This window comes from Theropithecus gelada, chromosome 12 (assembly GCF_003255815.1).
Source record: "Theropithecus gelada isolate Dixy chromosome 12, Tgel_1.0, whole genome shotgun sequence".
Taxonomy (NCBI): Eukaryota; Metazoa; Chordata; class Mammalia; order Primates; family Cercopithecidae; genus Theropithecus; species Theropithecus gelada.
In genome coordinates this window covers 106,971,630-106,984,862 of record NC_037680.1, presented here as the reverse complement: position 1 = coordinate 106,984,862, position 13,233 = coordinate 106,971,630, and the positions used below count along the sequence as shown (strand labels likewise).

Below are 13,233 nucleotides of genomic sequence, written 5' to 3'. Positions count from 1 at the left end.
GTTTTAAAAAAGAAAAAAAAAGATTGGTAAAATTATTAACATCCTTAAGGACATGGCTGCATCATTCCTGGTGCTCAATGCCTGGAACCACTCTGATTCCTGCCTTTTTCCAGGGCTATTTGCCAGCTCAGTACCCCTGCCTTCCAGCCCTTTCTGTGAGGCACTGTGTATTTCATCATCAAAGTCACTTTTTGTCTAACCTAGATAAATTGGGTCTCTCTTGACCCAATTGATGGCAAAGAGCCTGAATTGATACAAAGGTATTTGTGTTAATCTTAGATTTGTTTATTTATTACTTATGTATTGCATGCAAGGCCAGAAACTTTCTAAGTGAATAATAAATATTAACTTACTAATCTTCACAATAATCCAGAGAGTTACCTCCATTTTACAGATGAAACAGTGCAGAGGAAGGAAGAATAGCTTGCCCAAGCACACACTGCCAACAAGTAGACACGTGCAGGAGCTGAGCTTCTACCTACATGGGCTACATTCAGAGTCTGTGCTCTTAAATGCTAGCCTATGCTGCCTGTCAGTACAAGTTAGTGTTGCTTACAAGACAAAAATCACTAACTAGCCAATAACAATTCAGTTTGGATGAAAAAATGAAAAGTATGGCAATGATGACGTAGAGCTGTATTTATTGATGTGACGATGTCCATTGTATATTATTAAGTGAAAAAAATTGATAAGAATTTTTTACTTATTAAGATGGTATACCCACTTTCTCCCTACTCCCTGACTCCCAAACACACACACATTACAAAGCCTAGAATCACATTCATCAGAATGTCAACCATGGTGATTCTCCTAACCTGGGGAGGCCCACCAAGCTCTGGGTTTCTTAGTGCTAGAAATATGAGCTACAATAGCATGGAGCTTTGGAGGGAATACACTGACATGCTCCAGACCATTGAACCCCTGAAAGCTTACCTATATGGCATATCTCTGAATCTTTGCAACGTTTCTCTCCCACCACCTGCAGTGTTTGTGACTTACTAAGTCATTGAGAATAGTCAACATTTCTTGCTTATCAGGCCCATGAACACAGTGTCATCAATCCACTGGACCAATGTCATGTATTGCAGAGTGTCCAGAAAGGCTATATTGTAACACAGAGCAGGATTCACCTTGCCTTGGAGCAAGACTGTAAAGATATACTGTTGTCCAATCCTTGAGAATGTGAATTGCTTCTCAACCTACATCCTGCTGGATCCTTTAAAAGTGGCATTTCCATATTAATAGTTTCATATCACTTACTAAGGCTGTGCTAACCTGTTATAATAAAGATACCACATTTGGCACCGCAACTGTAATTGGGGTTACTCTTTGGTTAAGTTTCTAGTAGTTGTTTAGTAGCATGAACCACCTAGCTTTTCCAGAGGGCAGACTGTTGAATTAAAATGGAGGTGTAACTGGGATAACAACCCCTGCCTCCTTCACATCTTTGTAGGTGGCACTAATCTCTATCATTCCCCAAGAATGTGATAACTGCTTTTAACTTACTCTTTTTTCACCATGAAACTTCAGTTTCAGAGCCTTCTGCGTGGTCCTCCCTAAGACAGTCATTGTTATTTCATAGTTTAGGAAACCACAGGTTAAGGAACCAGGTCAGCCAATTGCTATGTATTACGATGTTTGCATTAATGAATATCCTGATTATACATTCAGGAACTGGGGAAATGATTGCTGGGTGGCTCTGTGGATCCAGAGGGCCCATTGTGAGACAGACATTACCTGATCTCCATGTACTCTACTCTAACAGGGGCCACGATAGGGCTTTGGGTCCCCAGGGATTAGCATCAACTCTGACATTGTACTCAACATCCCTTGAAAGATCTGTGTATTTTCCTTTCCCCAACATGTGAGTTACTCGAATAAATGGCCATAGAGCCCTCCCGTGAAAACTTGAGGGAATCAGTGCTGTGCACATTAACAAGGTTCTTCCTTATGAGAAACTGCCCTCATTTCCAACAGTGGGTTCTGGATTCCATTGAGAACTGGCTGAGGTTCGGAAGCTGGGCAAGGGGTCTAGACTTTACCTTTAGAGAGCTGACCTCGGCATTCTGCTCATCGATTTTCACTTTTTTTAAATTATATATCTAAAGCAATATCCTTGTCAGCTGCCCATCTGTCTTGCCTGTAGGAAGAGCATATCCATGCATGTCTGTCTTCATAGATACCTACAGGCCAGGCCTCTCAGCTGTCACTCTAACGTTGATGACCCTTAGGGAAATTACTTTATCTTGTCCTCACAGTTAAATGCTGCTACCTGGCCTCTGTTATTCTGGAATTCTATCATTTTGCTCACTACTGGGGGATCCAGTTCTATAAAACATCCCTAGCATTATTCCAGCCTGCAGGGGACAGCCACCTTTGAGCTTGTCAAGGATGTGCTGCCCCCTCAGCAGTGCAGTCCTTCTCACCTTAGTTAGAGTCTGAGACACCTTAGTAGTGTCACCTGTTGGAGGAACTCAGTCACCTGATGGATGGATTCTCCAGTTGTAGAGCACAGGGTCATTCTAGCACCCAAATTCTATATCCTTGGGACCCTTTTTCCCAGACTCTGCCACAGTAGTCCTGGTATCTCTGCTTCCACTTGATTTAATGTGTAGCATGGCTTATACTAAGTCTCTGGGAGCCACCCAGGAGTATATCAGAATTGTTACCTTTGGCCCATGCCAGGCTAGTTAAACTCTGTGGTAGAGAAGCTTGCCCTTTTGTCAATAATTCTCACTTATCTGGTTTCACATTTCGCCCTTCCTGGACCAGGATCCACTCCCAGACACAATCTCCTCGCTCCTGCTGATGCAGCTGGCCAGTCCTACAGCTCCTTCGGAGGATGAACGCTCTCTTCACTTTGTCACCCTGCCCATGACTGTTGACTTGCATTGTCCTGAGCGGTCGCTACATAGTCTTCATTCTAGAAAAACCAGGAGTTGGGTGGGGGTGGTAGCTCCCTCTTCCAACAAGGGGCGAGAGGACTTTTCTGTAGGCCCAGTGAGTTCAGGGGGCATCTGGAGTTAAAGTTCTCAAGTACATCTACCTAAATAGCCCCATGCTGAGTTTCAAGGCCTTGACATTGGCATAAGAGACCACCCGGAGCTTAGAATTCAGTATTCTCTGAAGTCTGGCTCTTTGTAAAATAAAGGCCTGTAATAGGCCTTCCTTGCTGTCTGCCTTCCAGCTGTAGGGTCTCTTCTCTTTAGGCTGGTGATGACTAGATCTAAACCTGTCATTTACTCTTCTCAGGACATTAATGGCACTTAGCAATAGACACCAAAACCCATACTTCTATAGTTACTTTTCCTCATTTCTTAAATGCCAGACAATTGTACCAGCTACTTTAGTACAGAGCTTGACCTGTAGCTCATTCAATTTACTACAGGTGAAAATTTGGGCAACTGCTCAGTGATAGCACTTCGGGGACTATCCATATTCCACCCAGCACCATTGGGCTAGACAGTGATCCAGCTCCAGAATCCTGTCCTCAGAGCTTGCTTCCTGGGGCCATTACCTTAGGTTGCATTCCCCAGAAGCACATTCTGGGATGAAGTCCCTTAAGCAAGAGATTTATGGTGAGCATTCGCTCAGAAAGGAGTAGGGGAAGCAGTATCATGTGCCCAAAAGCTCTGTGTAGCTGCACAGAGTAGCCGCACACCACATCTTTGGTCCTGCTTTGAGGCAAGGGGGACGGCCTCAGACCATGGGGTGTCACTTCCAGGCAAAGCTGGTTCTACTTGACCCAGGGTAATATTCTGGGGACTGCTGGCATTAGCAGCCACCACTCAGCAGCTGGGGATGAAAAGACTTGGCCAGAAGAGGAGATGGTGCCAGGATGCCAACAAGCTTTGCAAGGGAGTGAAAGATGGCTTTCCTCTACCCTGCTAGATTCATTGGCTGAGCTACAAATGAATTAAATTGACAAAAGCAGATTAACAGGAGGAAAATTTTTTTAATAATATATTTATGCATAGGAGTCCCATGAAATATGAGACTCCAAGAAGAGTCAGATGATGGATGCTCACACACCTTCCTGAGCTATGAAAAAGAATGGAGACTTGGGGCTTCTGCATGGAGGTGACACGGAAGTGGGAGAGTGAAGGGAAGAAGTGTCTCCTGAATGAAGCTTGGCTGGTTTTCAGATAAAAGGTCTTCTGGGTAATAAATGTTGTTTGGAGCAGCCCTCAGGAGAAGTGAGAGTCTATATGGGATGGTGTCACCTCCGGTATCCTCCCCTGTGATCGCACTTACTCTTCCCTGGCTGATGAGATACTCAGGGTTGTGATTCATGATGATTGAATTTCCTTTTGAGGATTTGTCTTTGGGCAGATGAGGGAGGCTCGGAGAAAAGCCCCTCCCTGCATGTGCTGTGCCCAAGTGACCTCATTTTGAAGTAAGTGGCAAACCAGTGGCATATTTTGGGGTGTCATTTGCTGAATGCCTTCAGCATCCACTAATCCAGTCAATTGTTCCCATTTGTTTCCTGAATAGCAAACACTTCCTTGAAATTCTTCTCAAACTCAGCCTCCAGTCTAAGTCCCATTTGGCCAAAATCCTTGTACTGAAAAAATAATAAAGACAAAAACAATGCTCCTCATCATTAGCGTCATCAGACAACTTTCAACTGAGAAAGATCAGGACTCTTGTCTTTAAAACCAAAAAAGTACTGTAAGTCGACAATTTATAATGGTATGTATTTTGGAGTACAAAGTAATGCTGTGATTTATGACTGCTATGTGGAATAATTAAATCAAACTAATTAACATATTCATCACCTCAAATAGTTATCATTTTGTTTCAGTGAGTACATTTGAAATTCACTCTCTGAACAATGTTGAAGTGTGAAATACACTATTGTTAAGTAGAACTCTTATCTTAAACACCCTAAGTTACATTAACCAGGTTAAACTTGAAAACGCATGCAACTAATAGTAACTTCTGTTTCTCACCAGCATGATCCTTTCTTATTAACAGGGCAGAAAAGTATCATTTCTACATTTGGGATTTTTACTTATTGGCTTTGGTTGCTTATTTCAGTGGGTTAGAAAAGTAATCTATGCTCTTTCAACAATTCAGATAGTGGAAGGGTATAAGTTAAGATCACTATCTGTTCCTTTCTCGGTCACTTCTACTCCTTGCTGCTAATCCGTGTTAACCATACGGTCTCTTCACATGCAAAGGAATCTGGAGTTTGGGATTTCTGGGATTGGGGGCAGATAAGAAGCACAATGCCACTTTAAGATGAAATTCTCTTCTCTTTATATGCTACAGCAGGCAGGACTCAATAGCTCTCTCTGAGCTCCTGTCTCCTCTGGGGCAGGTCGGGGAGGAGCTCTCAGGGACCTGGGGTTCTGGTTGCAGGGACACCTTTTGACTCACTGTTTCCTTGCTAAGAAGAGCTTAAGTTCTGAACTGAAAACAATCAATCACTTCCAGAACCCTTGTTTGTGCAAGCTTATTACAGGATGAGGGAAACTAAATTTTTCTAGGCACCAGAAAATGAGGGGAAGGATGGAAAGAAATGAAATGGAAGCAGGAAGAGCCGCTTACCTTGTAAGAGGCCCTGTGGTTCTGGAAGATGAGGCGCATGTCTCGTACAAACCCCTCCACTTGGGGGTAACTGTGCTCGTTCAGCTTTTTCTTGATTTTATCCAACCACATGGGCTCCTTCAGGCCTTGAGACATCTCTCTAATCTGGTGACAAAAAACACAACAGAAAATCTACCAGCATAGTTCAATGTCTGCCTTCTGTGGATTCCCATAAAATCCAGTAGAAATACAAGGTGAAGGTTGTAACGACAGCATGTGCTCTTGCCCCATGGCATTAAGATCACAAATCTCACGAGGGCCCATTTCAGGGTCAGGTAATGTCATGACAGCCTGTAATCATGGGTTGCTGTTTTTACTTACATAATAATAGTATGGAATCTTGGCAAAAAAGGAGCTCTCAGAACAGCAATAGACTTTCAAGAGGAGGAACTCACATTTCTGCAAAAGAAAGAGGCTGTAAATGAAAAGCAGCTTGGAGAGAATGAGCCCACATGCATGAGACAGAGCACACGACTCACACCCTTCTTCCACAAGTTTCTCTAACATGTGTGGCTCTTGGAAACAGACATGTCATGGCTGAGTTATTTTTTGTGCAAACAAATTGGGGTGTTCTATCAGTGCGATTGAAGTGTGGCTCGGAAGAGCAGGCTCCTTTTGGTGCATTCCCCTGACCCTGTGCTTGTTCATGGTGCTCATGTGTGAGGGGAAAGGAGAAGGCTTGGGGTTTGCATCTGACTTACCAACTGTTCCTGCGGACACATCTGCCTCTCCAGGACCTCAGATTCCTGACAACACTGTTGGCTTCCTGAAGACTCCTTCATCCTGCAGAAGATGCAACTCCACGGGGTCCTGAGAGATTGGACATGGGTGAGCAGAGGGCAGGGACCCTGGAAACGGCCACCGTTCCTGTGGCTGCCACTGTCTTCCTTCAGGAATGGCCAATGGCCTCAGCCATGGGAGGGAGGAGAATACCTCCCAGAGTATGCAGGATTCACACATGGGATCTCCAGCCATTGGCCTTTCCCTCGCATCAGTGGTAGCAGCAGGCAGGAATCCTCAGGAAGGTGGTGTCACCATGAGTGTGGACTCTCCTTTCCCTGTCTGAGCTGCTGGGAGCGCAAGCAGCCCTGCCTGCCAGGCCTGAGTTTCAGAAACTGGGCTTTCAGCTCCAGGGACCTCGGGCCTCCATCAGCCCAATGAGACCGTGCTACCTGTCTTGTATAAATAAGCACAAAATATAAACAACTGGCGCTTCTTGTCTCCAACCCACCCTGCTGCAAAACTTGAAGGACAAGGCCAGTATGTAGGCAAAGGGTCCCCAGCACTGGCCTCAGCATATCAGAGGCGGGTCCCTGAGAGCACAGAGAACATGAACCTCCTGCTGCCAGCGTCTCCCGCTAATCTCTGAACACTCTGCTCGGTCCCAGTACCCGACGAACCTGCTCCTTCCCCATCTAGACACAAGTGGGCGCTCTGCTGGAGAGTGCGCATGGCAGGCGGAAGGTCCCTTAAAGGAGGAAGGAGAGGCGCCTGCATGTCACTCACCTCTCAGTTTCCACAGGCGCGATGTGACAGTCTTCATGGAAGACTCTTGAACAAGTGTCACAACAGAACAGCTCCCCTCCGTCCCGGCACACCTCACACTCATCCAAGTTTCTCATCTAGAAGGTAAAACAGTGTCCATGTCACTGGGAACCACAAGATTCAGGAAGGCCACCCCTCTGGGCATCTAGAACACACTGCCTATGTGTGAGTCTGTGTGGACAGGCGTATGCTTCTCCCTGGGATATGAAGGAAAAGCATGGCAGGGAGATTTCAGAGCAAATCCTGGTCTGCAGTGAAGTTCAGGAGGCAGGGGTATGTGTCAGAATAAAAACGTTTTCCTTATAAAACCAGAGTTTGTAATGCAGAAAGACTAGCAACAAAGCAAGATGGTGATTTTATAGGAATCTGAATAATTGTATTATGCTGCAGATAAAACCAGGTTTTCAAATAAAGTGTTAAATCCATTTGCCTATACCACAAATCAGCTGGTGAAAAGGAGACTCAGAGAATTACATATGATAGAATAAGCTTCTGAGATATCATCACATGCCATATTCTTGGCCATATTCTTGGCCCCATGAGTTGAAGAGAGGGCCTAGTTAGGGGTTCCTAGACTGTAGGTTTTGCGCCTGGAGGGCTCTACGCCAACCTCTGAGGGGGAAGGACCGTGGGTACAGATGACCACGTGGACCACAGGGAGCACAGAGCTCTTCGGCTCTGGGAGCCTGGCAGATGATCTCCCATGACTTAGCTAACCTGCATTGTAAGGTGCGAAGGTGCCATCTCTAATGGCCAAGGACAGTGGTAACAGCACCATACAGTGTTGAAGATGGAGGCCCTCTCCTCATTTCCTGGGCCCATAAAAGAGCTGGTGCTTTGTTCTATAAAAAGAATGGGAAATCAGCTAATTCTCTATTTCTCACCAGTCTCAATATATGAGACCTTCAGCCAGATTTAATTTGATTTGGGGAAATTAAAATATGATAGTATTTGCATTCATGTGTTGTGGAGCAAATCCCAGTCATTAAAAACCAACAGAATGTATAGAGCAAATATAGAGACCAATACATAGAGGCTGTATTGTAGACAAATGCATGTGTATTCATGACAAAGAACCAGTCTGTGACTGAGCCCTTTGTCGTTCAAGGGAAAAGTGCTGTGAGGACTAAAATTAGAGTTCAATATTATGTGCAGCCTGGACGTCTGGTAACACTGGGAGGGCCTAGAATGGTCTATCTACAAGTTCTCCCCTGGCTCTGCTCCTGCAGATAAGGTTTCCTACCAACACTTCTGATCAAGAGGACTGCTTGCACCCTCTGCTTATTTTTGAAGAGCTGATTTCAATTCCCTGCCAGTCATGGAATTATTCAAATCAGCCAATCACACTCTCCCTCTGGAAGCAGGGGACAGCCCACCCTCCATAGCCACTGACTGTTTCCTCTGTTCCTGAGCGCAGCCCCCATGTGGCCCTGTGTGGTGTGGGATGCCTGCCCTCCCCCACCGGGCTACTGAGTAAATGTGACTCATAAACTGCTGTCAATCTCATCTGTCCAGTGTCAGATGTTGTGTGTTCCACCATCTCCAAAACGCTAGGGTGGGAATGAAGTACCAAACATTTAAATACGTCGAATCCTTAATATTATTTCAATAGTTTTGGGGGAACAGGTGTTTTTTGGTTACATGGATAATTTTTTTAGTGGTGGTTTTTGAGATTTTGGTGCACTCATCACAAGAGCAGTGTACACTGTACCCAATGTGTAGTCTTTTACCCCTCACCCTCCTTCCATCCTTCCCTCTCAGTCCCCAAGGCCCATTGTATCATCCTTATGCCTTTGCATCCTCATAGCTTAGCTCCAACTTGTAAGTGAGAACATACGTTGTTTGGTTTTCCACTCCTGAGTTATTTCACTTAGAATAATGGTCTCCAACTCCATCCAGGTTGCTGTGAATGTCATTATTGCATTCCTTTTTTACCTGAGTAGTATTCCATAGTATGTGTGTGTGTGTGTGTGTGTGTGTGTGTGTGTATATATATATATATAAACATGCATGTGCAAGTGTCTTTTTCATATAATGACTTTTTTTTTCTGCTAGGTAGATACCCAGTAGTGTTACAGAATCCTTGGGGTATTGCTTTTTCTTGCTAGAAACCTCTGTAGCCAGTGGTGCCTTTGCCTGAGTTTTGCTTGGGCCCACTGGGCTGCTTCCACCCACTTGGCCTGGCAGGCTGCACTTGGCTCAGGCTACTGGCCTGGATCCCACACCTACCAAGGGCCTGCCATGGGGCAGGTCAGGCATGGAGCGGGGAGGGGTGTGTGAGCAAGCAGGGGGTCCAGCCACTGCACACAGTCAGACATGCCCTGCTGTTGCATAAGGGCAGGCAACTCCAGGTGCTGGCATGAGCACTGGCTCTCTGCAAGGCTGTGTCTGGACCAGGCACACTGCAAGCAGCTTCCATGGCTGGCACCATGGAATGTGGTGGCACCTGGAAGCTTGAAGATGCCAGGAACCACAGAGCCTTCAAAAGGGTGTCACAGCCCTGGCTCAGGGAGTTTCGAGGTCTGGTGTCCCCAAAGGGTTGCAGCTCTTCTCTCCTCTTCACCCACAACGTGGTAATCAAGGGGCATGTTTCAGCCCTGTTTGTGTTACAGCTCTTTTAGCCTCGCCATTCAGCAGATCCCAAGTTCTTTTGTCCTGCGACCAGGAAGAACGAGGGACATAGACAAGTGGAGGGTGAGCAAGACGAAGAGGAGCTTTACTGAGCAGTAGAACAGCTCAGAGACCCACTGTGGGTAGCTTCTTTCTGCAGCTAGGGTTTCCTGATGAGTGTTCAGTCCTCAGCAGAGAGGAGGAGGTCCTGGGGTGGGTGACTTCTCTCTGCTGGCAGGTAGTCCCTGGAGTGCAAAGCTCCTCTCTGCTCCTGGGTGTCCAGGATGTTCTCTCCAAGTCTGACTGAGTGTAGAGCTTTTATGAGCTTCAGAGGGAAGTGTATGCTGATTGGTCCATAGGTGACCATGAGCAGACCTTTGAAAGGTGTTGCAAGTTCCCACTCTGGTCCACAGGATTGGCAGCCCAGTTCCCAGCCTTCAGGCCCTCCCTTGCCTGAAGGTGGTGCCTCACCAAGGACCTGCCCCTTCCCACCCAGGAGCCTGTCTGCCTTCCCCCGGCACCCATGGTGCCCAGGCCCCTTGCCCCAAGGGGCACTTGCAGGCCAGTGCTGAGCTGGCCCCAGCCCATTCTTGGCCTCTCTTCTATGCTTGTCAGCACTCAAAGTCCAGAGGGGTGCAGGCGGCAGGGGACTGGTGTGTCAGCTCTGCCCCAAGCATGCACACACCTGACTGGGCTGCAACCGCACCCGGCTCAGCCCCAACCCCGCTCCAAGATTGCAGCGGGTGCTGGGAGCAGGGAGAGGTCAGGCAGCAGAAGCAGACACACCCTAGCCTGCCATGGCAGGAGGAGGATGGCCTCCTGGGCCCCCAAGAGCACTGGGAGGCCCAGGCCTACAGCTGCGACCTGGGCACCTGCAGTGGCGCCTGGCGAGCTCCTGCCCTGCCAATTCGGGAGGCAGGGCTCCTGCTTGTCCCCGGCTCTGCAGTGTGGCAGCCTCAGCCATGCCCCCTCTCTGTGTCTCCTGCAGCAGTTGTGGATGAGGTGCAGGTGGCACAGTGCCCAGCCAACCTCGCACAAAGGAATCTGACACTCAGGGGCCAGTTCTGTGAGTCCTTGCTGCACCTTTGGCCAGGTGCTTGCAGGTTCCCAGGACGCAGCGGGGAGAGAGGTCCAGGCTGTGATAGAGGCTCTGGGCTTGGGAGCAGGTCCTGCCAGCCATGTGAGGGGTGAGGGCGACACAGTGAGCTGACTCAGGGCACAGGGGATCCACTGCCGCCACTGCTGCTCCTGCGGCCATTCCTGCTGCCCTGTCTACCTCCTTGCAGCCTGGGTTGGGGGCTCCCGCCCTTGCCAGTCCCAGGCCAGGGTCTGGGGCAGGGGTGATGTTGCCTCAAGTTCCTCCTGTGGCCCCAAGGGTCAGGGACGACTTGGGGCACCCCCTCTCCTGGCTCGTGACCCTGCCAGGGGGAAACCTCCAGGAGCGGATTGCCTCCCGTCTTGGCTGCTGAAAGCACCAGTCACAGCGGTCACTCTAACTTGGGGCAGATCCTAGGGACACAGCCTCTGGCGGCCCTTCGTTTAGCCTTCTGTGAGGGGCAGGAACCTGCACTGAGGGCAGAGTGGGTGCGGGGGCCGCATTGCTGGCTGGGTCCTGGAAGTGGACACCACTTCCACTTCCCACCCTGGCCCCTGAAGCATGGCCACTGCTCCGCATTGGGGGCCGACCTCCACACTACCTGTGCAAGTGCCAAACCACCACTGGCCCATCTCCGCCTTGGGGCCTCTCTCTGCTCACCCCTCCCTGCCTGACCACTCCCTATGGGCAGCTGGGCCTAGCCCCATTGCAGCGGCTCCCAGAGGTGGGCTCCAAGGGCGACTGGCTCTGGGGATCACCTGCCTCTGTGTCTGAACGGGAGGACCCATGGCCAGTGCCTGCACCTCACTGCAGCCAGCTTCATGGCAGCAGCCACTTCAGACTGCCCGCCACTGCCATCAGTAGTGGGACTGCTGGATCAAACGGTAGATCTACTCATACTTCTTTAAGGAACCTCTGTACTGGTTCCGTAGTGGCTGTACTAGTTTACATTCCCACCAGATGTGTAAAAGTGTTCTGTTTTCACTACATCCATGCCAACACCTGTTGTTTTTGATTTTTTAATTATGGCCATTCTTGTAGGAGTAAGGTGGTATTGCATTGCGGGTTTGATTTGCATTTCCCTGATCATTAGTGATGTTGAGCATTTTTTCATGTTGTTTGGCCATTTCTCTATCTTCTTTTGAGAATTGTCTATTCATGTCCTTAGCCCACTTTTTGATGGGATTATTTGATTTTTTCTTGTTGACTGCTTTGAGTTCCTTGTAGATTCTGGATATTAGTCCTCCATCGGATGCATAGTTTGCAAATATTTTCTCCCACTCTGTGGGTTTTCTGTTTATTCTGTTGATTATTTCTCTTTCTGTATGGAAGCTTTTTAGTTTAATTAAGTCTCATCTATTTATCTTTGTTTTTCTTGCATTTGCTTTTGCGTTTTTGGTCCTGAACGCTTTCCTAAGCCAATGTCTAGAAGAGGTTTTCCAATGTTATTTTCTATAATTTGTATGGTTTCAGGTCTTAGATTTAAGTCTTTGATCCATCTTTAGTTGATTTTTGTATAAGGTGAGAGATGAGGATCCAGTTTCAGTCTTCTAAATGTGGCTTGCCAATTATGCCAGCTCTATTGGTTGAATGGGGTGTCCTTTCCCCTCTTTATGCTTTTGTTTGCATTGTCAAAGGTTAGCTGGCTGTAAATATTTTACTTTATTTCTCAGTTCTCTCTTCTGTTCCATTGGTCTATGTGTACTGGTATATTCTCACATCCAGACTATGCTGTTTTGGTGACTATAGCCTTGTAGTATAGTTTGAAGTCAGACAATGTGATGCCTCCAGGTTTGTTCTTTGTGCTTAGTCTTGCTTTAGCTACATGAGCTCTTTTTTGGTTCTATATGAATTTTAGAATTGTTTTTTCTAGTTCTGTGAAAAATGATCATGGTATTTTGATGGGAATTGCACTGAATTTCTAGATTGCTATTGGCAGTATGATCATTTTCACAATATTGACTCTACCCATCCATGAGCATAGGACATGTTTCCATTTGTTTGTGTCATCTGTGATTTCTTTCAGCAGTGTTTTGTAGTTTTCCTTGTAGAGGTCTTTCATCTCCGTGGTTAGGTATATTCGTAAGTATTTTATTTTTTTGCAGCTAGTGTAAAAGGGGTTGAATTCTTGATTTGATTCTCAGCTTGGTCGCTGTTAGTGTGTAACAGTGCTATTGATTTGTGTACATTGATTTTGTATCCTGATGCTTTACTGAATTCATTTATCACATCTAGGAGGTTTTTGGATGAGTCCTTAGGGTTTTCTAGGTATACGATCACATTGGCGACCAGCAACAGTTTGACTTCCTCTTCACTGATTTGTATGCCCTTTATTTCCTTCTCTTGTCTGATTGCTCTGGCTAGGACTTCCAGTATCATGTAGAACAGAA

The 13,233-nt window shown here is 47.0% G+C and overlaps 1 protein-coding gene across 4 annotated transcripts in view; it reads right to left on the bottom strand.

Annotated features, from left to right (window-relative positions):
- Positions 1-3,935: 3,935 nt before the first annotated feature.
- The window catches only part of SP140 (SP140 nuclear body protein), a 91,087-nt gene continuing 81,789 nt past the window's right edge, over positions 3,936-13,233 (bottom strand). For all 4 annotated transcript variants that reach the window (XM_025404050.1, XM_025404051.1, XM_025404052.1 and 1 more), the window contains 5 exons: positions 7,099-7,214; positions 6,294-6,402; positions 5,914-5,991; positions 5,554-5,697; positions 3,936-4,564 (listed from right to left, as the gene is read on the bottom strand). In XM_025404050.1, coding sequence (XP_025259835.1) covers positions 4,466-4,564; positions 5,554-5,697; positions 5,914-5,991; positions 6,294-6,402; positions 7,099-7,214 — 546 coding nt within the window. In that variant the 3' untranslated portion in view covers positions 3,936-4,465. The remainder of the gene's footprint in view (positions 4,565-5,553; positions 5,698-5,913; positions 5,992-6,293; positions 6,403-7,098; positions 7,215-13,233) is intronic.